At 36.4% G+C, this 27,978-nt stretch overlaps 1 protein-coding gene across 2 annotated transcripts; it reads left to right on the top strand.

Annotated features, from left to right (window-relative positions):
* Positions 1 to 32: 32 nt before the first annotated feature.
* C30H18orf63 (chromosome 30 C18orf63 homolog) lies at positions 33 to 27,978 on the top strand. Of its 2 annotated transcripts, XM_006213222.4 has the most exons (15): positions 33 to 107; positions 1,069 to 1,151; positions 2,553 to 2,721; positions 4,469 to 4,547; positions 6,376 to 6,432; positions 9,731 to 9,842; positions 10,421 to 10,462; positions 11,988 to 12,064; positions 17,211 to 17,320; positions 18,153 to 18,249; positions 18,363 to 18,448; positions 19,641 to 19,824; positions 25,296 to 26,318; positions 26,505 to 26,594; positions 27,736 to 27,978. In XM_006213222.4, the coding sequence occupies exons 3-14, from the start codon at positions 2,588 to 2,590 to the stop codon at positions 26,559 to 26,561; spliced, it is 2,058 nt and encodes a 685-aa protein (XP_006213284.2). In that variant the 5' UTR covers positions 33 to 107; positions 1,069 to 1,151; positions 2,553 to 2,587; the 3' UTR covers positions 26,562 to 26,594; positions 27,736 to 27,978. The 2 variants fall into 2 exon arrangements, with proteins under 2 accessions (XP_006213284.2, XP_072808377.1); XM_072952276.1 differs by lacking the exon at positions 10,421 to 10,462.

Below are 27,978 nucleotides of genomic sequence, written 5' to 3'. Positions count from 1 at the left end.
TCAGAGCGGCTGGGGTCGCGGTGCATTCTGGGAGCAGCTCCCCAGAGCCGCCAAGAGGGCGCTGAGGAAAGCCGGCCGACTGGCCGCGAGACTGCGGTCCCGCTGAGGTGGGTCGGGCCTGACCCGGGAGACAACTGCTTGAGGGAGCCAGAGGGAGCGGGCCGGCGCGGGAGGCTGCTGCAGGCCCGGCCGCCCACCCCACCGCTTCCTCACAGTGAGGGGGGAGGTTCGTGCGTCTGCCTCAGGAGGCGACGGCTTTGAAGGCATCGCTTTTACAGTTTTAAAACCATTTTACGAGTAATGCCCCCACCGTTAGGAGCGACCCGGGCAGGGAAGGGGCGGGCAGGACCCCCGCTGCAGGGCCCTGCTCGCCCCGGGCGGGCGGGCGAGTTTGTGGAGGGAGTGAATGGCGAGCAGGATAGCCTGTGCGCCTTGAAGAGCGCTGGTCCTGGCTTTTGAAAAGAATAAAAGGAAAGGATCAAAGATTCATTCTTTCACGAAGGCCTACAGGTTCCAGTTTTAGGGCATCTTATTTAGCTAGTAATCTATAGCATCGCTTTTTGAAAGAATGCATTTAAGCTAAATAAAGACCCCAGAGATGCTTCCACCCAGTTCCGCGCTGTGGGCAAGAAAATGCGGCCCCGCGGGGAGGACACTTGCTGGTGGACCATGGAAGCCATCGGTGGGACCAGCGTGAAATCTGAGCCCCTGACCGTGTTTTTCCCACCAAGGGCCTTCTCGGAGGTGGAGATCAGTGAAGCTCTTTGGGGCTGGAAGTTGCTTAGACGTCAGGTCACTCCAGTGTAGAATTTTGTGGGTACCTGTTGCTCGTTGGAAACACTTATCACCAGGGTAGGCGTGCCGCGGCTGTCCTCTGAACAAGGTTAACAGCTCATCCATGTGTATTATATGTGTCCGGGTTTTGAGCGTTACAATATAGTTCTTACACAATCTCAGAAAAGGAAACAGACTTTTAATTTGTAGGTTTTGCCAATTATGAACTGGAAAAAATAAGGTTTTGATATAATTCTAAATAATAAAATAAATATCTTGCCTATTCCTGAACAGGTCAACGTTGTTTTCGTACAATTTTCTGATCAGTCTTTGAAGATTGACGAGACAAGGGGAGGCCCGCTCACAGGAATTCTTTGGTAACTTTGCTTAAGATTTAAAGGGGAAATGAGGCAGAAAGTAATCTTAGCGAGAAATGTGTTTTAAAAATGAAAGTAAGAAGTCTCTAACTTTCGCCCCTGGTCTTTTGACCTATTTTCATTGAAATATGCAACATTGTACCTCTGGGTCTAAGCCACAGTCAATTCTTTGTTTTATATTTTACCTCATTCATTATAGGTGTTCTTTACTAAAATGCATCAAAGAAGTGAATTTTCAGCAAAATTGTGAAGTAGATTGTATTTGTCTTGGAACTTTGTACTTCATCTTTAAAAAAAATTCACAATAGTGAGCATATAGTAGCAACAGAAGAGAGAAAAGCAGAGAGGAAGAAGGAATGTTTTTATTTTTAACATCAGAAATCATCTTGATTAGGTCTTTTAACACTTTATAGGAGTTTGTGTTAACCATTCTGAGAGTACTTCCATTTTTAAAAGGATTAAGTGATCTTTAATGATGAAAATTTCAAACACTGTGGGACTTGAGTGAGAAAAATGTCAGGGGGCCGGAGGGCATTACCAGCCTTCCTCAAACAGCAGTAGAGAAGTTGAGCTTAAATCTTTTGCTTTACTTTTACACTGCAGTTTTCTTTTCTGTTATACATAAGATAGACTCCAAAGGTATACTCTGTGAATTATCAGCTGTAAAATGTGTCCCAAATAGAAGTCTGAAAGCCAGATAATGAGTGGAAAAGGAAACTACATAAAAGTTGAGATCTTAGTAAATGTTTTATTTCATGTGAAATGATGAAAAATATATTTCTCGATTTTGAAGTGCTTTAGAGATAACCTAAAACAGCAGAAGACTTTGCTATACTTTTTGATTTTTAAAAAGTTATTATTGTCATAGGAAAGATTTTGTTTTCTGGAAAACAAAATGAAACTTAAGAACAGCCAGGAACTTTAGAAGTATTTTGTTAAATAAAGACAATATGATAGAAATGTATCTAGTACCCAGGACAGAGTAGGCATTTAATACACATTGCTGGGTTTTTGTATTATTTGTATTCAGGTTATTCTATTTGTGGTATACAACTGCAGGTTTAAAATTCTAGATTATATTTTGGGGTAACTAAATTGTTCTAAAATAGATTGTGATGGTGCATAACTCTGTGCATATAATAAAAACCATTTAATTGTACCCTTTAGGTGAATTATATGTTATATGAATTACATCCTAATAAAACTTGTACCCCCAAAAGATTACCTAGCTTATCATTAGAAAACCTCCAAGTTTAAATATCAGTGATATTCAACAGCTGATGTCTGCTAATTTGTTTTTATCATCTTATACCAACACGGGTATCAAATATTCTGTGATGGGTTGGTATTGAAACCCTATTGGTAAAATAGTTTACTAACTTTTTATTGTTTGTTTTAAAGGCCTGATAGCTGAGACATTCATTCAACAGGAAAATATGAATGACTCTAGGCTGCAGTCACTGTTCTTCGTCACACTTCCAGACTTAAGCAAACTCTGTGCTGTCAGGATAATACTGAGTGATGAAGCGGCGGATACTGACATTAGGAGTACCCAACTAAAGATATGCAGGTAAAAAATGCATCTTGTAACTAAGACTTCTAAATTTTTTGAGACCTGTAAGAGCTGTTTTAGTATCTCCTTTAAAGCAATATACTTAATTTACTCAGTCTGTTTATATAATTTTAAAGTAAAGGAATTCAGTTTTGCTCTGACCAGGTGTATTGGATTACATTTAGGGAAGGACTTAAAATACTTGAGATTTGAGAATATCTCAATACTGAGTTTCTACATTTGTGACTTCTTGAGTGATATTTTAATTTAAAAATTTTATAGACATTAGTCTATAAATCAGGATCCCAAAACATAAATATTTACTGAGTACCTACTATTTATGAAGCACTTTACAAGATACTGTAAACATTTTAGATTTGTATTATTTTTAAATTTTCAGGTCAATGTAGGAGTATTTCTAAAGAGTATTTCTCCAAGAACTGTCTTGAAATATCTGAGCCAAGATAGTCTTTGAAAAACAGCTTAGTTGCAGCCTGAAGTACAACTCCATGATTACTGAGGACCCACCGTGTATTCATCTCTTAATTTGTTTGAGGCACTCAAAGAAGGACTCTTAGAACACATAACAAGGTTATATCTGTAACTGAATTTCTTGGAGAGGAACAAACATTTATAAGATTACTAGGGGCCAGAAATAAGAAAGATACTCTTGCCATTCCTCCATTTTTTTCTTATTTACAAACATTTTCTTCTCCTCACTGTGTATTTTCCCACTCAAGTGCATACAGGAGTCTGTATACCCTTCATGCTAAGGTGTAATTTGATACATATTGGAGCATTTACTTGTGACCCCCTTGGGAAACAAATAGGCGGAAAACCTTAAGACAGTTTTTCAGCTTTTGCCCTCATATTGAAGGTGGCCATGCCCTTGGAGTGGGGTGTTTTGACTCATCGTCTCAGTAACTGATAAAGAGGCTGGAACAGAGAGAGCAGAGACATGGTTGTGTCAGACAAGGAAAAGCCTTGCAAAAGCAAGAACCTGCTGCACCACAGTTCCAACAAAGATAGGCCACAAGAAATAGGTTCACCCATCTCACTTTTTGATGTAACCCCACACTCACACACTCCTGGTTTTTAAAATTTGTTTCCTTGGTGATTAAAAATTTTGAAATTTTTTGTATTTCCAACTCTATTCCATTTCGTGTTTTTTCCCCACATTTTCCAACAAAATTATTGATGGTAATTTGCATTGTGATGATTTTTGTTGTAAGTTCATTTGGCTACTGAATACTAACTTAAAACTGCTACCCACTTCATTCTGGCTTGCAAAAAGAATCCTTTGGAAGAAAAGGAATCTAGTCAATAGTTCTAACATGGAGGTAATTGATGACTTCTTCTGACCACCACTTTAAAATAAAAAAAGAAAAGGAAAATGGAAGAAACAGTTAAAAGAGCGGGATTCTTCATAGTTTAGACTTTTTCAAGTCTAAAGATAGAAATGGAGTTTTAAAAGAGAAATTTTGTTTCACATATGAAAGATGTTAGGAAACAGATGTGGACAAGTTTTCATATTAATATCATATCCAAAACTTTATAATTCTCTCATTTCAAATCTTGGCTGATCACTTACAGTGTTTGAGGTACCATGGTAAATGTGGGGAGAGATATAGAAATCTGTGATAAAATTCTTGCCTAGAAGAAACTCAAACTTTTGATTGGAACTAAGCAAATTTTAAATGTTCTGATAAAGTAAAAACAGATAGTAAACAATCCGTTTTAAAATTAATACATTTCATCTCCACAGGCAATTGCTGTTTTTGTACCAAGATATCTTTACATCACCTGTACCTGGAATATTTACCCAAATTTGGGTGGTGATGGCGGTTAGTTTTTGTTTTTTTTTTTTAACATTTTATAAAGTATTATTACTAATTATTGGGAGCAATATTGATAAACAATAATTCAAGTATTAATTATTGTGCAAACTGAAGATGGTTTATGAAGACAAATTATGCTGTATTGTAGTTTGATCAAACCATTAATGACTCTAACTTTGATATACCTGAGGTTTAAGATCCATTTTTGTGGCTCTAATTTCATATTTAGTTTTCTCTGTCATTAATGTTAAGATAAAGACTATTAATAAAATATATTATAGCATCATTTTTAAAGGTAGCACAAGCTTAATCCTTTTCTTGTATTTTATTCTTTAGAATTACATTAAATATAAAAGAAGTTTCTCATACCAACAAATCTCCAATTGTTTTTGAAGAACTTAGGTGAACAGTTTTTTTTTTTTTAATTTGGAAATTCACTAACGTTAAAAACTTTTTTTCTTACTTGGTAAAATCAGAAGAAATATATTTCCCAGTGCCGTATATACCTACGAATGATAAATGAAGTACCAAGAGTCTTTATAAAAATCATATTATCCTGAGATTTTTGTCAAAAATCTTTCTGAAAGTCCTCTTTATTTTGAGATTTTAATTCCCCAGAATCCACTGAAATTGACATTTATTAACAATGCCATTAGGCCATTCAAAATCTGCAGGTCTTTTATTTTTCTTCTAGGTTATATGGTTGTATGTCCATCTTTTATCTTCTCATCCTTAATGTTGTTTTTGAGAAAGACAAGTTCTTGGTGAACAAGTAGACACTAATGTCTCTTATTTGTGTTCTATTCTACCCAGAAATTTATGGAACAAGGAGGACATTGTTTTAGAGCTCTAGTAAATCCTGATATCCTAATCTTAGTAAGAATAATAAGAGGAAAATAGCTATCTAAAAATATGCTTTGCTTTCTTACAAAGATAGTACATGATATAAAAATGTTTACAAAAATACTAAAAGTAGAAAGTGGGATTATTATGCATGCTATTTTGAAACTTACTTTTCATTTCCCCTTTAACAGCCTCTAGGATATTGTTCTGTGTCAGTATATATATCTTACTCATTTTTAAGTCTGTGAAATATTTCATTGTATGAATGTATAATAATTTAATTATTACTTTCTAATGCACATCTGAGTCTTGTGCTGTTTTAAACAATGCTTCAGAAAGCATCATTGAAATTATATCATTACTTGTCTGGCAGTTTCTGTGGGTTAAATTCTTAGATGTTGGATTGCAGCACATTTAAACTATAATCTACATACTGCTAAATTGCACTCTGAAAAGCTTGTACTAGATTACATTTGATAAACAATGTGTTGAGATAATTTGTATTTCCACATCCTCACAAACACTAGGTATTAGCAGTTTTTACATATCTGCCAATCCGTTAGGTTAAAAATAATAACTTCTTTTAGTTTCTGGTTTTTTCATTGGTTAATTGAAAGACCTTGGCCTTTTGAACTTTCCCCTTGATCTTCCACTTGTGTTCACTTTCTTTATTCATGTCTAAGACATTATTGTTTATTAAGAAAGGTATTGAATATTTGTTATATGAAATTTATTGGCCTTTTCCTTTATGTGATTGCTGTGTTCAGGTCACTCCCAGAAAGGCTTTCCTCATTTTGCAAATGTACCCACAGATTCTATTTCAGGAAGAAAATGCTTATCACCTACTTCTTTTTCCAAGGCATAGAAACTGTTAGGATAATGGCCCTCTGCTGTGCCCTCTGCTGTATAATGTTTAAATTCTTTATGTAGTACATTATTTAATGATATATTTGTGTAAAGTCCTTTCTGTAAATGTGGATTTTTGTTATAGATACCATTTTATAAAGCTGGAAAACTTAATGCCTACATTGAAAAATATGGAGCTAAGGTAAGTTTTAAAAAAGATAATAATTTTAGATGGTATTTATACTTATTTTGTTTTCCACTTCTTTTGTCAGAAAACAAAAATTGTAGTATCTTTCTCAGAAGTTATTGCTATGCATTTGAAAGAACCCAACATTTTTTCCCAGAGCAGTTATCTTGTGCACATTTAGTAGAGAAAAAGGGGAAGAGGCTTAATTTTGTCCAGTACTTTCTTTCGTGCATTTTATGTGGCATAATCTCATTTCCCATCTATATCTTCTAAGAAGGGAATATCCCCATTTTTACAGATGAAGAAAATGAAACCCAGAAAGGTGAAAATATTGTCCACAATCATATAGCTAATAAGTAGGGGAACCAAACAGTATAGATTGTATTCTCCATGGTGATGAGTGTCTGGATCTTAGTGAAGGAAAAAAATGAATGTGTGGAGTTGAGCACCTCTCGTGTCTCAGTTACTCGGCCATGGAGGCTTTGCTGGAGCTCCCTTCACATCTCCCCCTGTCTCTGAGGCACTATATCCTTGGTAATTCTAGCAGCCCATCCAGGCATCACTGCTGGCCTCTGTTCCAAGGTTAAGTGGTGTTCGGGATAATGAGGTTTTTGGTCATCTCCAAGATGAGATGCTTTCTATAAGTTCTAGAAGGACGATAGTGACTCAGCAATATCTGGAGGGGCTTTGAAGTTCCCTGAGAAATTTTTGAATAACCTGAAAGCTGGTTTCAGCCATCATTCACAATCTGTGGGAAAGCAGTATTCTTTAGGAGCAATGAGGAAGTATTTTAGTTGAATCTTTTTGCTTAGACAAGTCTTTGGTCATCTAAGGAATCTGATTATCCTGAAACAGTTATATGTGAACTATGAGGACCAAATTTAGAGTATATCATTCACCTAAAACTAGAAGCTAGATCTTCTGGGGCCCCCTACAAAATTCTGTCCTTTATTGTGGAAAGTAGCTCTTGGTTTAGTGGAGACTCCCTTGCTGTCTTACTGGCCTGCTCTTGGAGAATTTAATCTTCTTATTAATATATTGAATTAAAGGTCAAAATCAGGGTTTTTTTTGACAAATATGTTATGAAAGATTAGATAAAATATTATTTTAGAGATGAATGCTAAAGATCAGTACAGTTATTTTCTGAGCATAAGAATAGATAACATTTTGACATTGATTTAATAAAAATATTTATACCAAATATCATCATTTTATATATATCTTAAGATTCTAAGAAAAAATTAAAAATTAAGAAACATATCATCCATAGTCCTTGTACACTAATGAAAACAATTAGTGTTTAGCATTTTCTTCCAGCCTTTTAATTCACACCTTTGACTTTATCACTTCAAGCTGCCTCATGTCCAAAATGTTTAAAATTTTTTAAAGGATTTTAAAGGTTTATAATAACCTTATCCATTCACCATGTATCCTAGTTCCTGATTCCTACTAAGTAAATACGTTTTGTGCCCTTCACCAGACTTCCAGATCCTGAATTTCTTGTTATTCATGAGCTTTCTTCCAACCCGACATGCTTTCCCAGCCTTGTTGCGCCTTCATGATTGTTTTCAGTTTTTCGTTATATGGATACTTTCTACATAATAGTAATCACAGCAGATGTTTAATGAACATCTGGGACCCTGGGGGCATGTTTGAGGTCAGCATTGCAGATTGGTTTCATCCTGCTGCTTGGAGTCCTATTAATAATAGCCTTAATTAAATTGTCTATTGAACAGAGCTGATCCCTTCCACCACCAAGAGATTTAATTACTTGCATCCTGGGAAAATTCACCAGAAACCAAAATGGTACATAGATGAGGGTGGCAACCTAAGTGTCTGTCAATAGGTGAATGCATAAAGAAGATGTGGTGTGTATATATACACAATGGAATATTACTCAGCCATTAAAAGAAATCTTGCCATCTATAACAACATAGATGGATCTAGAGGGTATTATGCTAAGTGAATTAGGTCAGACAGAGAAAGACAAATACCACATGATCTCACTTACATGTGGCATCTGAAAAACAACAAACAAAATAAAACAAAATGAAAAACTCATAGATACAGAGAACAAAGGAGGGTTACTGGGAGTGGAAGTGGATCGAGGTGTAAGCGATTGAGAGGTACCAACCTCCAGTTATAAAATAAATAAACAATAGAGATGTAACATACAGCATAAAGAATACAATCAATAATACTGTAATAACCTTGCGGACAGATGGTTACTAGTTTATTGTGATGCTCATTTCATAATGTGTGCAAATATCAAATCAGAAACTAACATAATACTGTATATCAACTATATATTTTTTTAAAAGGAGTAGATAATATTGTGAGACAGTTCTCCCTGGCTCTCTTGACTGTTCTGCATGCCTTGCTAGCAGGAGTGCCAGTGTTTTCTTCTGGACTATATTTGCAAGGATGTTTGTGTAGCATACAGCCCTGGTTCTTTCCCAAGACCTGTGTAGTTTCCTTATATACGTGTTATTCCATACGCACCTGAATACTCAAGGAGGGACTCTGCTGATCTCAGAGTGTTCTCTCTGTACAGCTCTCTCCTCTCCAATACTTTACCCTCAAAACTGTAGCTTTCTTGGCCTCCTTGGACTCTCAGTTCTGTCTATTCAACTCAGGAAGCCCACTGCCTCTTCCAGGTTTCCCCCTCCTTGCACTGCAGCCTGGAAACCCTCTTTAATCAATATGCTGGGGTAATCATAGGTTTCCCACCTCTTAGTGTTTTCTCTTCTTTGTTACTTGATGTCCTGTGTCTTGTGAGCCATTGTTTCATATAACCTACCCAGTTTTGCAGTTATTGCAAGTGGGAGAATAAATCTGGGTCCCATTACTTCTATTGGTCGAAAGTGAAGGTTCTGATCTTTGAAACTCTGTACTAGTAGAGATACTCTGTTGGTTGCATGTGTGCACTACTAAATATGTAATTGTTTTCTGATGTTGAACTAGAATGAGCAATAATGAAGAATATTATAACATAGTTCTGACCTTATTTCCTTTGTATAGATCAGAATACAAAGTAAAGTTTAAGGTCCTAGCACAGGTGCTCTAAGAATTTAGGCTTATTGGTCCAGGATAAGCAGATAGAATTTGGCCAATATAGTCATAGTTTCAAAGTGAATATATTTTAACACATCTTTAAACTTAGAACCAGATAGGATTAGCTGTAGTGATAACTATAACATATCTGGGATAACCTAGTTTGTTAGCAGTGATCTAAACAGACATTTTCTATGAGTTTATAGGGACATATCAATTGCTGTGAATTTTCCTACATTTTGTGCTTTAATATTTTTAGATGGAGGCTCCACAACGAGTAATTCCTTTAATTCTTCAGAGCTGTCTGTCATATTCACTCACGGCTAGACTTGCTCCAACCTGGAATAAAACGGGCTATCTCTTGGTGCAAGGTGACTTTATCTCTTTCAGTCATTAGAATTCTCTGTAGATTACTTCTACTATGTACATCTGTTTTTAATTTCAAGGTATATTATTTTTAGGGAATGTTTTTTAAAGCATAGCCCCAACCAAGCATTCTCAGGCAAGCCTGCAACAACATGTGTCATTTTCTTTCTTAGGGATTATATCCAAGAGGTCTCCTAATGTTTCTTTGAAGAAAATGTTTTTTATTATATAATACTTGATGTTTAAAAAGGAATAAATGTAAGTCATGGAGCATTATCATAAAATGAATGCAAATTACCAATATTGTTGGAACCGAAAGTTTATTCTGAATTTTGTGTTGCAGTGACTGTTTTCTAAGTATTTTATACCAGTAATAAATATTTGAGGGAAGAATTCTGTCCTTTTAATTGGAGAAATACTTTTTGGCAATTGTATTTTTTCTCTGAGCTGTCATCAGATGTTCATTTGTATAAAACTGCACTTTAAAGCATTTTCCTTAGCTTTGATAATTTCACATGAAAAGGTTATATCAAGCATGATTTATGAGTTATAATAATATGGCATATCCTGTGGATTTTTTAAGGAAGAGAATTTCTTTCTCAGATGGGAAAGCAAAGTGCTGTTGGTAAGTAAAAATGCATAAGTTAATAGATGAAACATTAATCGTGGTTGTTACAAAAACAGTGTTACAGATAGTTGGGTTGTTACAATCTTGATGATCAGGTTATATCAGAGTTTAATCAGATATTATTATAATTACAGTTTCGCTCAGGAAATCACCTCTAGTTCAAAATGTATTCTACCTACATGAGAAAAAACTCAGTTCTCTTAATTGGAATTAAAGCTATATTTTGAGTTTCTCTACCCAAAGAAAATTACAACTAAAAAGGAGTTTAATTCTTCAGACACTTAAAAATGTATAGTTTCCAGAGCCATATCATAAAAATTCTTTAGTACTGTTGTAAGTAAATACTTTATTGTGTATGAATACATTAATCTTCTTTTCCTTAAAAAAAAAAGATTGTCTAAAGAGACGCTGATGATCTAGAATACACAGTTTGCAATATGGTCTAAACTAATTCTTTCACTGGTGTGCTGTGTTACAGGTAGACATGTTCCTAAAGGGTAGTCCAGAGACAGCAGATAGGTAGAAATCCCGAGCCCAAGTGGGCATTGTTATTAATCATGGTAGCTTTCACCACCGTTTGGCCATAGCCTTAATTCCCGGGCTAGCACCTATAATCCACAAACTGTTCAATCTGAGTTGACTTTCGAGCTGAAGCCCATCTGCCCTCCTTGCTCTGGATTCATGTTTAAGTTTGACAGTGGCTGTCACTGTGCTTTAGCTCTGGATGAACAGGTTCCTTACCTAAATTTAGTTCCAGCCCCAAACACAAGCTGTAGGAGACTGCAGCTGTCGGAGATTCAAGATGCCAGTTTAGAAGAACAAAATTCCTCACTCCTGCGTTAGAATTTTTTCTTTTAGTTTTACTGAATGTAATATTATACAGCAGAACTGACAAATTATAGATGCATAGCTCATTGGATTTAACAAGCTAAACATCCTTATAACCAGTTCTCAGATCAAGAAATAGAACATTACCCGTACACCAGAAGCCCCCTCATGCTTTCTTCCAGGTGCTGCTTTCTAATTTGTGTGAGTAATTTTAATTATGAGAAAACAAGGTAGAAGCCTTGGGGCTATGTGAGGTCTGGAATATATCTACCTGTATATTCAAGGACATTTGTTAGTAAGACTGCAGAAGTCAAAAGCCTGGCACGGTACCCTCTTCTAATGTAAGAAGAGCCTTCATTTTTCACACATAATAGATGTCAGACTTCTAAAAGGTATTTACTGAGTTTCCTTCCCAGTTGTGGGATATCTCATCTTTCTTATTGTAACCCTGCCCTACACATACATACCCACATATGTGTTGTTTCATGCTTTTGTCTTCTTTTAGATACCTCATCAGTAGACAGTCAAATATTATAATGATGATTTGAATTTTACCATTATTTGAAAAATGGATTCTTAACTGTTTCTAACTTGAATAAATTGTTAAAGTAGTTTCTTTTGTTACTAAAATACTTTCTTTAATAGGATGAAGTAATAATTCCAGAAAGTTCACAGATAAATATTTTATTTTCAGTGTTAGACATCAATGTAACAGAAACTCAAGTTTGCCTAAGTATAGAAGCTTACACAATCAGACTGCCACCACCTCAGGTACCACATATTTTGATTTCTATAATTAATCTACCTATGCTTATTATATAATTAATATAGTTTTTATTATTACTGACATGCTAGTAGGTTTTAATTTTTAACAAGAAGAGTGATATGAAGGTTTTTTATTATCAAAATCCATGTTATTAAATGCCTGATGTATTGATATTGTCCTAAATCTTTTTAACCAAAGAAAACGTCATTCTGTCAATTTAGTGCAGATCTAATTATATTATTCTCTTGCTCAAAAATCTTTTTAGGTGACATTCAAGACTCCACAATCCTGCCCTGCCTCAGCACCCACTACTTGCCTCTTCTTTTACCTCCAAATATTAAAAGTGCTATTTCAGCTTGTACTAAATGTAATTTCCCCCATTGGCATTATGATAGGTTTTTATTTTTACATCTATTTTTACATATAACCCTTTTTTCCATCTTAGTAAGGTTTGTCTTTTATTTTGCTAATTTTCACAGCACCCAGCATAGAACCTTACACATTAGTGGTAACTGAATAAATGTTATCTTATTTCTCCCATGACAGTGGTTCTCAACAGAGAAGAGTGGAGAGTGAAATGAGTGATTTTGTTCCCCATGAGACATTTGTAATATCTGGAGAAATTTTTGGTTATCGCAAAGTGAAAAGAATGTGTTGCTAGTGGCATTCAGTGGATAGAGGCGAGGATGCTGCTAAAAATTCAGTAGTGCACAGGACGGCAACCCCACCCCAACCCCCACAAAGAGTTTTTCAGCCTAAATTGTCAGTGGTATCCAGGTTGAGAAATATCAGGCATAGGACAGTTGACTCTTCCTTTGTTTAGAAGCCTCTCTGATTGGCTATACATTCTGCTCATTCTTTAAAGTCTAGCTCAGATGCTACTCCATTCATTTCTCTTTAATTTTTTGATTACCTGTTATGTGGAAGCAATAGGAAAGTCAAAAATTAATAGGATCTACTTTCTGGCCCTCAAGAATTATGTAAGCCAGTAGGAAAGCTGACCTGAATATAAATAGCTGGACTTGTTACCAAGTCCAAGCTCATACTGCTTGCTGCATGATAGGCTAACAAATTGAGAGAGGTATGGGGTAAGGAGTAGTGACTTTATTCAGAAAGTCAGCAGACTGAGAAGATGGTGGACTAGTCCAAAGAACCATCTTACCCAAGTTGGAACTCAGGCTTCTTTTATACTGAAAGGGGAGGAGGTGTGGCTGGTCGTTGCAAACTTCTTGGTGTCAGAATCTGTTGTTCTTGCAACTGCCCACTTACGTCAAGGCACGGTGTTCCTGTAAACCTCCAACAAGACAAATATTATTCTCTGTTCCACAACTTTTTATCTATACATGAATGAAAGTGTTATGCCTTTAAAGGTCAATCCTAGGAGTCAAAGCCTTGAGAATGGGCTGTCATGTATATTTGAGGTTTGTTCTTCTCTGTCAGAATGGGCAGCATCCCGTATCTGTTTCCACAGCTCCAAACTCAGTGTGCTCTCCCACCCTCTTAAACCTTCACACTATTCAGCTCCATGCTCACATATTTATTTGTATTTTTAGAGTTATGCTGATTGTTATATCCCCAACTTGCTTTGTAAGGAGCTTCTGAAGGACTAATACTGTCTTACTGCCCTTCGAATTTCTACAGATGATACTTCTGTTTTATATACCTGAGTTTTGAACCAATTACAGAATGATGAAAAAGAGTAAGGTGTATAGAGATCAGAATGCCACCTTTATTACTAGGATGAGAATGTAATTCATCATCCAAAATGAACACTTTTAAGAGTGAAAGGGACACTAATCTTATGGGATACTGGCCTAATGTGTATGAACTGGGCTATGTTAAAACATAAAATAAGATCAATCAAAATTGTATTTATTAAGAGTTTATTGTGCACTAAAAATCAGTTTGAATTGGGAGTCTTCAACAGTGGAATGAAGCTCAGAGGTGTGTTATTACAGGACAGATTATATAGTGAAACTGTGGAAGCTGTTTAATCTTTATAATGACTGGTTATAGCAATGGGGTTTTCAAATGAAGGGATTGATTAAGAGTTACACCAGTTTGGAACACAATTTAAATTTCCCTTATGATGTTTGGAGGCATTTACAAGAAATAATCTAAGTTAAATTTTGCTTATGTTGCAGAACAAGCTAAATTAGATTTTGCCTTTGTGACTTAACTGGTTTTGTCTGCCTAAGGAATTTTCGAGTTTGGTCTCCACTTTATTCATTTTAACAGATATATGATCACACTTTTTATTACTGAAAAAGGAAAACAGCTATTGGAGAATGTGACCTATTGGAACCCTAGAATTAGGTAGACTGATCCACCACTTATGGCAGGAACAGAAACCCACGGATTCCCATTGGAGATCAGACATCAGATCAGATAGAAGACATCTTTTCCTTCTAGAAGTTTTTATCTTGGTCAGAAGAAAAGGCATTCACACACAAAACTTACCAGGAGAAAGAAACATTTACTCAGCACTGGTTAAATTCACACACCAAAAAAAAAAAAAAAATCAGTGTAGGCTTAGAACCTCATTAAAATTCCCAGTTCTGCCCTTATTAGCAATGCCTCTTTGGGCATGTTACTTAATCTCCTTGGATCTCAATGTTCTTGTAAATTTGGAGTAATGATATTAACCTCATATGATATTGGGAGGTTAATGGGATGAAGTACACCAAGTGTACATAGTAGAGGTTCAGAAAGGATAGCTATTGTTATTATTTTATAAGTAAACTGAGACACAGAGATTAAGTAACTTGTTCTAGGTCATCATGTAAGAGATTCAGGATTTAGGTTTTGTCCTTCCATTTTGTTCTTTCTGCTATACTATATCACACTTCTTCACCTAGCCTTGGCTCAAATTTCTGTGTCCCATAGAAGTGCTTACCTAATAAGTATTGGGGGAAAAAAACAATTAAATATCAGGTTTTTTGGCAGTAGAATATCAAAATAATTGTTATAGGAACTACATTTCTGTAGGAGTTCAGAGAAAAAGGAGATGTCTGAGGAAATTCATATTTGAAACCTTTGGAACTTTGACACAGTTTTCCACCTTCCCTTCTTAAAATCATCTCCTTTTTTGATTTCTCTGAAACTGATTTCCCCCTCCATGTTCTCCTCCACTCATTCACGGCTCTTCTTTCTCTTATCCATTGTAAATGTTGCTGGTCCCAGGGTTCTGTTTGAACCTTCTTTTCCTTTTCTTAGCAAACTCACCCATTCCAGTGATGAACCTATACAATGATACCTCCCAAACATTCTTGATTAATTTCCGCTTGTCTGTCCTCTCTTAGATACTTTCACATGAATGTACTAATAGTACTCAGACCCAGTTATGTCTAAAACTGAGTTATTTACTTGTCATGCTCCCCAACCTCAACTCTGTACCTCTTTTGAATTTGCTCTTTTGATTGATGGCATCAACAGCCAATAAGTTACCCAGCTAAAGACTTCAGAGTCATCTTTGCTTCTGGAGTATCTCAATATTGCCCAGCGAAAATCAAGTCCAGATTCTTTAGATTGGCATTATGTGGAGGAAGTGATATTCATGGAGTATTTTCTTAACACTATGGGTTTGTTCACATAAGGACGCATAAATATTTGTGAAGTAAATAAATGCAAAGGGTTCAAAAATAAACCCTAGATAAATCAGAGTCTCTTGGGTTATCTGGTGAAGAGTTGGGTGGTCTTCAGAAAACTCTAAGTTGAGGAAGACCAATATAGACTAGTTCTAGTCTCACAGAGATCCCTGCAGCCGTTGGCTTGAGCCTCTGAACAATATAGACATACCCAAAAGGATATAAACTCAAGCTATGTAAGTTGGTGTATGTGAGAACCTATAAACTGCAAACATTTTGACCTGATACCTATATTCCCTGAGTTCAATTTCAGTTTCTGTTTTCCCTTGAATAATCTGTTCATCCACCTTCAGCCAGTCTTTTCTGATGCTCATAGCCATCCCTGTACTGACCATCTTTTTCTTATAATGCAGCTTAGGTGACTAACCTCTTAAGCATAGAACATCACAGTACAAGATTTATCTCCAGTGCACAGCACAATAGGTATCTTTTCTTTCTTACCGTCTTCACAACATAACCAGCACTTATCATCTTCCCCTTCCCACATCTCTATTTTTTTGCTCTGCCCTGCTCCCCATTTCCATTAGTCTAATAAATGCAATAGGAATTCAGAGAAGGATAAGTCACCAAATGTGGAGGAGGTGGGTCTAGATCTAGGCCTGTAAGACTGGTATGGTAGGACTCAGATAAATCAGAGTGTGGGCAGTGCTTTAAGCTAGTGCATTATTAAAATGCTTATGACTTGTCCAGGCAATAAAAAAAATTGGCCAGGTTAGCTGGAGTTCATTGAAAAGCAGTAGGCAGTGAAACCAGAACCTTGTTTCCCAAAAGATGTATGATGATAGGGGCAAGGGATTGTGAACCATCCTCTCTAAACATGATACAGTGTCCTCTCACCATTAATCCTTTATTTTTCGCCTCCCTTGGGGTCTCTCTGTGTCTCTGGCTCACTGTAAGAAAATGCCCCAGGAACACGTCCCAGGGTGAGAAAACTGTAAGAGGCAAATTGTGGTGCTGCCTACAGGCTTAAATATCCTACAGATAGGATGCCTAAGGACCAGGGGAAAAAGCTTTTCAGGACATGGAAGAGGGATACAAAAAGAGAGTGGGAGTCTTGAGTATTGGCTGTCCTCTACCCTCCAGAAGACCAGGTAGAGGTATAACTCCCTTACACATTCTCCAGTTTAAAAAACAAAACAAATAAATTTAGTTGAGATGCTATACTGACAAAATGTAAATACCTTCCTTTGGAAAGAGATTCAACTTCCCATAAATTAACATAACTAGAGAAACTGAAAACCGGTTCAAATAAATACAAAATAGGAGCTTTGGTTTGGAAGAGGAAAGGCATGAAATGTTTAATATGTTGGATAGGGGAGAAATGGTCAGCTGAAACATTGATTACAATATATAAAGTGGTTATGTATGATTCAGTGTAATTTAGCCTTTGAAACTACTTTATAACTGACTCTGTGCATGTATAATAAATCTGTGTTTTAATGTTTATTGTGTTTGCCAAATTCTTTCGAAGGCTTATGCATTAAAATCTTATTTCTATTAAAAGCTAAGAGAATTTGATATTTCTCGGAGTATTTTAAAGGATTTTGGTACTAACAAGAATGCTGTTATTGAGGGACATTCGATTTTAAGCAACTGGTGCTACGTTTTACCAAGGTGAGCTTTCGATTTGTAGTATCTAGGGTGGTTCAAGACACAGTTGTTTTCTCGTATTTTGCTTCAACATTGATGTGTGCAAAAGTATAAGCCATTTCTGTGAAGTTTTGAAACTGAATTATAACTTTAAAAGAGTATTGAAGCAATATTGTCATACTTGCAAAAGCCATAAATTTCCTTTGTCAAATTACTAAAATAATTTTGTTATACATTTACATTTTTATTAAGCCTAGTTTTAAAAGAGTAAATGTTCTAGAATCTCATTATGAAATTACAACTATTGTAGTAATATCAATAGACTCTTACAAACTTGTGCATATAATTGATTCATTATCATTTTATATGAGCTAAGTTTTAAGTTTGTACTATATTCAGGAGGAAAATGGCTTGTTACTAACATAAATATGTCTATTGGCATGAAATTTTAACCTTTTTAGGAAAAAGGACTTTACATAGCAACATATGCATAATAATTTGGTCATTGAAGCCGAGCAGATGTAGATACGGAACATAGATTTGACTACTATTCATTCAACTCCTAACAGACTTTTCCCTCAAGTCTAACAATTACCAGGCATACCTCTGTATAGAAATATTACTCATTATTTTGTGTTTATAACTGGCATATTGTTTGCATCAGTTCAACAGAATTTCACCTAACAATTCTAGCTGTTAAGATTTAAAACAATGTGTATTTGGAACTGGGAGCAAGTGAGTAGCTTATTACTTGTGTGTTAATAGTTGCTAAAACTTTTTGAAAGCCTTCTAAGTCACATAGTTAAACTGTATCTAAGCATTGGCTCATAATATTTTACCAACTCATTTTTCATAGTATGAAAATGGGACAAATAATAAGATTTCTTCACACCATACCTCCTGACTGTCCTTTTCACTCATATGAAGATTTGCAGGTGCACTGGGACGACCTGGTAAGGAACAGAAATATATATTATGTTGAAAGTTACTTGATTTTGCTTCTTGTAATTTAACCTTAAGTTTAGTTTTCTCTCAAAAGAATTTCCACGTTGTTCCTAATTTTTAGTATGGCTATAAACTTCCAGAAGATTGTGGAAATATTCAGATATACTGCAGCATCTACTTCAAAATGATAGGAGGAAAGATCTTCACGTATCCTTTACAGCTGCCCTTTGCCCACTTCATTGTCCAGGCTTCCCTGCCCCTGATGTCGTAATCATTTTCAGCCTTCTTTAAGTTCAAATGGAACTACTTTCTCTATAATTCTTTTTATCCAAATGAGTATTGTTGTTTTCCCTAGAATTTTCCTATTTTTATTTGAGGATAAGCTAAATAATGATGATTTTCCTCCTTAAACACTACTGCAACAATTTAGACAGCAGAAGAAACTTTAAGTAGAAAAAATGTTTACATGATTCCTAGTAGAAAGTAAGAAAATAATCGTAAGATTCTCCTTAGCCAAGGGCTCCCTCTCGTGGCATTATGGATATTATTGAAAGGGTAGAATAAAAAAGTTAGTCATTTAATGAAACTTTCTTTTTGGAGACTATTTAATTTTACAGGCAAAGTTTAGAGGACTTCAGTTGCACTTAATGTTCTCCATTGAATTAAGAAAATGTTTTTCTTAATGTTATTTTAGAAAATCTACAAATGAATAGTACACAAGTGCTCACGTGAAACTCTTCCATCTTAGTTAGTACTAATTTCACCATTCCTGCCTCCCTGTATTTTGATTAGCTGGAGTTTCCAAATGGAAGAGGGAGGAACCTAGTGTTCTTTTTCTGTATTCTACATTTCCTAACCCAAATCTTAATAGAAAGTTAAGATTGACAGGTGTCAATTATTCCTCTTCATTAGATGCCAAGACATTATTTCAGGTCTTCAGGATATTTTTCATCAGACTGCTTTTCTCAAAGAACTGCTTTCTGAGCTTGAATACAATCTATATGTGTTGTTTCTCTGCACTAAATTTTTACTGCTCTTGGAAGTGCAACCTGTTTGTTATTTATTATAAGCGCTTTTAAAAAATACCCATAACGGTCATAGTGTCTTTTTTATAAATCACTTTTGGGATGTCTTAATTTGCCAGTCTACATAGAAAGCCATAGAGTAAGGGTACTGTTAGCTGTCTTTATTGTGAGTGTTAAAATAGAAGGAATTGGGACCCCTTTGAGAAAACATAGTTTACAGCTTTGGCTAATGTGGAATGAGCAATGTATAAAGTAGGTAGGATTTAGTTATGTGTGCCTTTTTGGCATTCTATTTTAAGATCTTCTTACTGTCATTAAAAAAATGCTGTCTCTTATCTGTAAAAAATGTTCCATTGTTCTTTAACATTGTTCAGATACCCTCTCAGTTGCATCAGAAGTCAGCCCATACAGTTCTTTCCAAGAGTAGATATGGAAGGTGTGTTAAAAAGTTTTCTTTCAGAATTAAAATCTAAACTGCCCCATATATGTGGATTTCCCGTAAAGATGACAACTAAGCCATGCTACTACACACAAGAACTAACGAAAGTGCATCTACAGGTAAGAAATTTCATGTCCTACCAAGTTCTCTGAGACATGCTACACAGGTGTATTACTTGGATCTCTTTCCTTCAGTGATGGACTACCTAACCCAACTGCTTTTATTGTGTATTATCTCATTTAATCATCAAAATAGACTCTGGGGATAAAAATTGTCTCAGTTTTGCAAAACAGGAAACTGAAGCTTACAGCATTCAAATAATTTAACCAAAGCCATATAGTTAAATACATTGCAAAATTAAAACTAAATCCCAGAGAATCAGATTCTCAGTCCTAAAATTAGAAAAAGTTTAGATTTGTAGTTAAGAGCCAAGGCTCTAGAGACAGGCTGCCTACATTTGAACCCCTTACTACTCGTATAATCTTGGACACGTTATGTGATCCTCTTGTGCCTCAGTTTCTCCTGTTCTAAAATGGGGCATGGTTAGTGGTGGTAATAATAGCTCTTGTCACAAATTGGGCTCTCTAGGAGGCCTACTCAGAAATGGAGTCCAGTGCGTGTGGTTTGTTGAGAACTGTCCTTGGAATCAACACCCGCGGATGGCAGGGAAGGAAGAAGATTGGGTAAAGGGAGAAATCAAAAGCAAACCAGGTGCTAGATAGCCATGCCAACCTTCTGAGGAGCACTGAGGCTAAAAAAGCCCAGCACCGTAGTTCTGCAGTGGCCAAAATAGCCAGGCCTTTATATCCCTTTTCCATCTGTCATTGGATCTGGGCCACCTGGAGGCCAGCAAGTACTAGGGTGATGCAGGTCTCTGTAACTGAGGAAGACCCTGCAGGGGCCGGCTGCCAAAGGTGGTTTGCTCACAGCATCCTGGCAGTGGGGGAAAAGCCTTTTCTTAAAGGGGATCTGGTTGGCACATCATGTGTCCTTCACAGTACTTCAGAGGGTTTTTTGGTTTTTGGTTTTTGTTTTAGGATTAAATACTCCTACTTAGAACATTTCCTTGTACTTAGTGAGCTCTCAATAAATGTTACTGCCTATTATTGCTACAACCTCATGTTTGCTCTAAAATTCATGCAGTGCCAAAAAGAATAAATTTAAAAAGTGAAAAATAAATTGATCAAACTACTTGATAAAACTCAACTGACTTTTAAAAAATTAAATTAGCAGGAGTGCTTACCCAAACTAGCTTTTCTTTCTTTCTTTCTTTTTTTTAACTTACAGGCATTCTCGGAAATACATAAATACTGTAGTATAATGAACTCTCACATGCCTGTCATCCAGCTCGTCCTTGACCTGTTTTGGGGTTGAGGGGTGAACTGTCGTATTTTAAAACACATCCAAGATATGCTGTTATTTAATCTGTAAAGACTTTAGTATGCATCTTTTTTGATAAGAGATTTTTAAAATTATTTAACAATAATTCATTGATATCATCTAATACTAGTTCATACTCCAATTCCTTATTTATCTCAAAGATTTATTTTAGAGGTTTTGTTTAAATCATAATCAAGCAGGGTCCACATAATTTCATTTGGTTGTTATATCTTTTAGATCTCTTTTATTCTGTAACATTACAAACTCCCTTCCTTTTTGTTTATGATAGTTATTTGCTGGGAAAAACTGGATCGTTCGCCCTGGAAAATGTCTCATATTCTGGATTTGAATGATTGCTCCCTTATTATGTTATGTTATCTTATCTTTTAAACTTAACACATTCTTCTAAGCCCCATATTTCCTACAAAACCTGTAATTTAACTGAATTCTGGTTCAACTGTAATCAGGAAATACTCAGGTGGTGCAAGGCACAGAACCAGATTTTAATAGATAAAACACATTTGACCCATCATTTTGGTCAGTCCTCAAATTGTATCTAATCATTACCTCAATTCTATGCCTCCATTAGATCTATTCATATATAAATATAGGTTGAAGATTTTTGTTTCCTTCTATAATTTTATGTTAATGTACAAAGATACATAAATTGTATATAAAGTTCTAGAAATTAAAGTCAACTAAGCCACATCTGCCAGTGACACCTGGCAGAATAATGGTAATAATGTGGTAAAGCACGTGGCTTCTGTTAGGCTACGACTTCACAAATCTTCGGTTTGTTGCCCACTTAAGTATTTTAAGTTCTTTGAATTATTTATGATTTCATCTGCTGTTTACAATAGGTCCTTTTGTCATCTTTTTATAAATTTTGACTATAAAGCTAGAGGTTTCCCCCTTTGGGCTATTTACTGTATTTTAGAAATTGGAAGAAAGAATAAATAATACAGTGACAGGCTTGGGGGAGAAAACAAGCTCCTAGAAGTTATTTCCATCAGATGTATATACTGAAAGACAAATGAAGATGAAACTGGGTATGAATATAAACATATTTCAGACACATTCTAGATTAAGTTTCATGTCAGAATAGAAGTAATCTAATCTTACACAAATCTGCCTATAATGAGGTTTTCTTTTGGTTTCTCAAGTAGTATGTTATTTAAAAGTTACTACAGGGGGTGGGAAGGGACAGACTGGGATTTTAAAATGCAGAGTAGATAAACATGATTATACTGTATAGCACAGGGAAATATAAACAAGATCTTGTGGTAGCTCATAGCGAAAAAAATGTGACAATGAATATATATATGTTCATATATAACTGAAAAATTGTGCTCTACTCTAGAATTTGACACAACATTGTAAAATGATTATAACTCAATAAAAAAAAGTTAAAAAAATAAATAAAAGTTACTACAATTTATAAAACCCAAGGGACCAAAAAATAGCCATTCTTTGATTTTCTATAATTGATTCCAATTTCGGTTTTGAACCATTTTTTCATCAAATGGAAAAAATTCAATCTAGATACTTTGAGATGACTCCATCACTTCTGAAAAAAAACATTTTTTTGAGGTAGAGTTTCATTCAGATTTAAGAATCATTCTCCCCATAATAGCATCTATGCACAGGGGAAATCATACATAGGCTGAGGGCAGTGGTGTGTGGTGAAGTGCGTTTGGTGTGTTTGCCTAATACGGTTCACATCAGGAGAACAAATGCCCTAAGCTCTGTTTCTGGACACCTACCAAGCTGGTGAGCGGACACTTGGGCCTATTCCAACTCTGCAACTGAGAAACCAAAGGCATTCATAAGTAAAATTCTCAGCAGAAACTACAGAAGTATGGCTTTATCTCACTTCTTCCTTCCAAATATTCTTTCCAATCAATTGATTCGTTGATCTTAAATCACATCCTGAACCCTAGCTGCAAAGGAGAAAATGTTCATTTTAGATTTCTAGGCTCTGGAAGGAATGCTGGAAGGAGGGTGGAAAGAGTGTTGAACACCAATCCATTCATTGTGTCCATCACACAGTCACAGTTGGGTGGTCGAGGGGAGACGAGATGCATTAACTTCTTGATTTGAATTGGTCTGATGTTGGTGGTCTCATATGGTATCTTGACAAAAATGTTGTGCACTGTTTTCTCCTAGCTCCTTTGTAGAGGTGGTCTTCAGAAGAACAGCTGCGTCCCTTTTTCCGTCTCTTCAGAGTTACATGTCAAACCCTGCTATGGGTTGAAGTGCCCTCCCCACCCCAAAATTGATATATTGAAGTCCTAACCCCTAGTACCACAAGATGTGACCTTGTCTGAAATAGGGCCATTACAAATATGATTAGACACTGGAATATGTGGGCCCCTAATCCAGTATGACTGGTATTATGTAAAGGAGAAATTTGGATCCAGACTCATATGCAGGGAGAATGCCATGTGAATATGAAATGGCCATCTACAAATTGAGGGAAGAGGCCTGGAACAGATTCTTCTTCATGGCCCCAATCTTGCCAGCACATTGATTTTGGACTTCTAGCCTCCAGAACTTTGAGACAATACGTTTCTGTTGTTTAAAGTGGCCGTGTTTCTGGTGGCAGTGGCTTTGTTAGAGCAGCCCTGTCAAGCAGTGCAAACCCTTTGTTGCTGCGTGCTTTTCACTCAGCCTAGCAACCTCCTGGTGTTATAGACCAGCTCTTACTTCTCAGTTAGCCCCTGCATCCCTTCACTTGGGGTCATGAAAGTTGGCTGGGTCCTCTTCTGTGCCCTCTGAAAATTAGGGAGACATAAAGTGGGGTGCCTTCTTGCCCTACTGACGTGGATAAGACTCCACCTTGAGAAGTCTACAGACAAAAATGAGCCCAGTCACCTACTATCAGCATCACCCCAAACCTTACCCAGGATTTTCTTGGGAACTTCCCACTTCTTCCAGAAATAGTCAGGGTGGGAGAAGGAGCATTGTCCTCTGTGGTGACTTTGTATTAAGTCAACGTGAGTACACTATAGGTATGTGTCCTTGAATTCCTTTTTTTACTAAATTTCCTTTTAGTTCTGGCTTGGGGTGCCACATGATTGTCGGGAAAGTAGAGGCAAAACAGGAGCCATGTTCACACTTAAAAGTCTGAGTGAGGCCAGTGTTGCAACTCAGACTCATCTGGGATAAGCTCTGGCAGCTTGTTGGTGTGGAGTAGGAGTTTTGCCGTGGCTCCTTCCACCCCATCCCATCTCTTTCAGCTTTCTAAATCCTGCGTCAGGTTTGTGTGTGGCTCCAGTGCCAAGCACACCAGGTCTTCTCTAGACCACCTGTACTGTGACGTCAGAGGCTTGATGTTGGTAAGAAGCGGACTGCTCTCTGACATCTATTCCATTTTGAAGGTGGCCCCAGATCACATGTCCTTCTGACCAGTGGCCACTCTCCTCTCGTGGAATAGAGTCTGTGTTCCCTCCTCTTGGGTCTTGGCAGGCCTGTGACAGAAGTGATGCCATATGACTTCCAAGACTAAGTCATTAAACGAAAAATGGCTTCTACTGCTCTCTTGGGACACTTGCTTTGCCATGTGTGAGGGGACCCAGTCCACATGAAGAGGCTGCTGCAGTCCAAATCTTACTTATTCTGAAAGGCCTAGTGTAGATGCAACCACCTCCTCCATTAATTTAATTTATTTGAATAAATATTTTGTTAGTAACTGTATGAAGGATTTAAGAATGTGAAGAATGTAAGAATAAGAAAGTCATGATTCATACCTTCAAAGAATCTAGCATCTACTTGGGGAGATTGAACATGCACACTAAAGAATAAGACTGCTACCTCGTCCTGTTTTTTTGGGTGACAAATTCTGATAGCAGATCCTTGGGGAGTAGAGAGAGATTAAATGGAGATAAGAGGGAAAGGCCTTCTGAGGAAGACGGCAGCATGCATACAACCGTAGGACAACGGTAGTCGCCACGTGTGTAGCTTTTATAGTTGATTTATATAGAACTTGGAACATAACTTCATCTTAAAATATTATCTTGAAAGGGTAGTATCAAAAGAAGGATACAAAACATAAGAAATATACTCGTCTTCAATAAGGCTCATTTGTTTTTTGTTTTTCTTTACCTGTTCTATATATTATATTCTTATTTTGATGATGTTTTATATCTTATTTCTTTTCCATTAAGGACGTTATTACATTTTCTAAATTTCCTAATCTTTATCCTTTCAGGAAAACAAAGTCAAGCCGCCCAACCTAACCACTAAACAAAAGTTCAGGTCCTCTCTGGCTCAGCCCCCTTCCACAAGACCCGCCCTGGTTCAAAATCTTCTACCACATTTCATAGCTGCAGACCACAAGGTGGAGCTTTCAGTCAGCCAGCCGAAGTCCTACCTGCCCTCAGCTCGGCCCCTCCAGCCAGAATCTGTTCAGAGCACAAAGAAGTCCCTGTCTGGCAAGACAGCACAAGTGCATCTGGAAGTACCAAAGCTCAGCAGAGTAAATACTCAAGTCCAAGACACAAATTTTAGCTCCCAGCATAATATTGCCCCTAAATTCATACCAGTTTTCAAAAATCAGTCGTTACAGATGAACAGAAATATCTTAGAACCTGACAACCTGAAAAGAAAACAACATATTGTTACAGAATCTAAGTTGTTTTCACTTAAAACTAGCATGACCCAGTATGACAAACCAAATTTACATCGAGCTATTGAAAAAAGATCTCATCGCAGCATTCAAATGAATGCTAGAAATTTAAATCTGAAGACTGCTAGATCTCTGCAAGGAAAAAACACCGAGTCCTGTGAAAATGCGACAAAAAATCCCCCTTCTGGTGGAAAATCATCAACTATGAGTTTAAGTGAAAGTAAACCACGATCTAATAGTTCAGTATTTCAGACATCAAATAACAATTTAGGTGTAATAAAAAGTGCTGTTGACTTCCAAACGAATGGAAATGAAAATTTGACAAGCAAATATATAACACAAATTTTAGGGAAAAGCCATGTGTCACTAAAAGTGAAAAAACAACCACACATTTTTGAATCAGACACAGAAATGGAAAATCCCCAACTGCTACAGCAACAATCAGTTGATCAAACTCAAGAAGTTGATGTCAGTGACCATCGGTTAACAGTGAGCAGAACAGCCCACAGGTCTAAAAGGAAATTGTGTCCGGACTCTTCAAAGTCTTCGAAGAAGCCTCATTCCAGTACTGTCCAGTGTACACAATCCAGCTCTTCTAGGAACCAGGTAAAAAAAATACTTTAATCTGGGGGTGTTTACCATGTGATAGACCTTTAAAACCCCTAAATAAAGATTTAAATAATTTGCCCCAAATCATTCAGAAACACATTAAGAAACAGAGTATCTATTCTAAGCCAACTGCAGGTGTACAGTTTATTTATAACAAAATGTGATTCTTCAATCTGGTTACAGATACATAACGTGGACAAATCAAAACCTAAGAAATCTCTCATCATTCCTAAAGCTTAAGACATGGATATGAAAGAAGAAACTATCCGCCAGGTAACTTAAACGATTATCTTCCAGTTTAGTTTTTATTACATCATCCAAATTGGAATTGCCGAGTTTAGGGATCCCCAATCTCGTGTACCAAAGGAACTACTTTTAAATTCCTTGAAACCTTAGAATTAGCAAGGAAATAGTAAGTGGTGGGGACAGCACAGCCCTTGGCTAAGGACTGTGCACAGCGACTGTGCACAGCATCTGTGACGTGTTGTAAAGCCCCTGTAGAGGGTGGAGGAGGAGAGGGCTCCCGTCGCTGGCTCCCACCCTGTGCTCTGGGGCCTTTGCAGGCTGAGGACAGGGCACAGCAGCAGCACACTGCCCAAAGATACAGGATTTCTCAGCTGTTAGGACACTTGCCTTTTGGACTCTGACCCAGGATAATTACCCTTAAGTGATGTTTCAGAAGTTAATCATTAAGTTAAAGTTTACTCTGAAAAATTGTGCAGTTAAACTTGACATTTAGCTGATAATACTGAGTCCACAGCCCTGAATTCACAAAACCATGCATCTGGAAATTACATTTGATACTGTTCTGCCATCTGTTTTATTCTAAGAACAAACATATTACTAAAATATCCACAAATCATTTTTTTTACATAGAACTGTTGGAATATTTTCAATCCAAATTCTTTATGAACCGACTAGAAAACATTTTCTTCTTTTCTCTTCCAAATGCTGTTTCTTTCTATAATTAATAGAATTGTTAGCCTGATTTGAATTAACCAAAAGATACTTAAGTCTATTCTCATATATTTTATATTGTTGTGTTTCATGTAGTTTTTGATATCTTACTATATATGCAGTCAGTAAGTGGTTGAGGAAAAGATGTATATGCTAGAATGCCTTAAAATTTTTTATTTTCATTTTTATAAATAAATGAAATGTACTCTAGATTTCTGTTGTTTAAGAAGTATAGCACTTTCTCACTTTGAATTACTTAAGACCTAGCACAATTCTTTACAATTAAAAATAATTCCATCAGCTAGAAAGAATAACGTAATGAGAAAAATAGGCTATCATTATAGAGAATTTCCCCCAAATATAAAATTAATATATACCCCTGTAAAACTTTTAAATAATACAAAACAGTTTCAAGAAAAATGTTTTTTAAAAACCCGCCTGCAATTCCTCTTTGCAGAGATAACCACACTGGAGAGTGGATGGACATTCACACGCACTCCTGTGAACGTGGAATCAGGCTCCATCCACTGCTGTGGAAATGCTTTTTTTCACTCAACAGGTTTTTTCATAGTTACATAGTGTTTCTTTGCATGTGGGTGTAATGTATTTAACCATCCCAACTGATTGACATTTAAGTTGTTCCCAGCTTTTCACTATAACAGCAATGTCATTTTTAGTCTTGTGCAGATCTTTGCAAATA

The sequence above is a fragment of the Vicugna pacos genome, chromosome 30 (assembly GCF_048564905.1).
Source record: "Vicugna pacos chromosome 30, VicPac4, whole genome shotgun sequence".
In the NCBI taxonomy this organism is placed as follows: Eukaryota; Metazoa; Chordata; class Mammalia; order Artiodactyla; family Camelidae; genus Vicugna; species Vicugna pacos.
Note: the sequence above shows the minus strand (reverse complement) of the source record. Positions and strands in the feature narration are given on the sequence as shown.

Coding starts and splice junctions, on each gene's coding strand:
- C30H18orf63 (XM_006213222.4), top strand. CDS start 2,588: ATGAATGACTCTAGGCTGCAGTCACTGTTCTTCGTCACACTTCCAGAC. Junction 17,321..18,152: donor TGGTGCTACGTTTTACCAAG/GTGAGCTTTCGA, acceptor CATTTTTCATAG/TATGAAAATGGGACAAATAA. Junction 18,449..19,640: donor ATAGGAGGAAAGATCTTCAC/GTATCCTTTACA, acceptor AACATTGTTCAG/ATACCCTCTCAGTTGCATCA.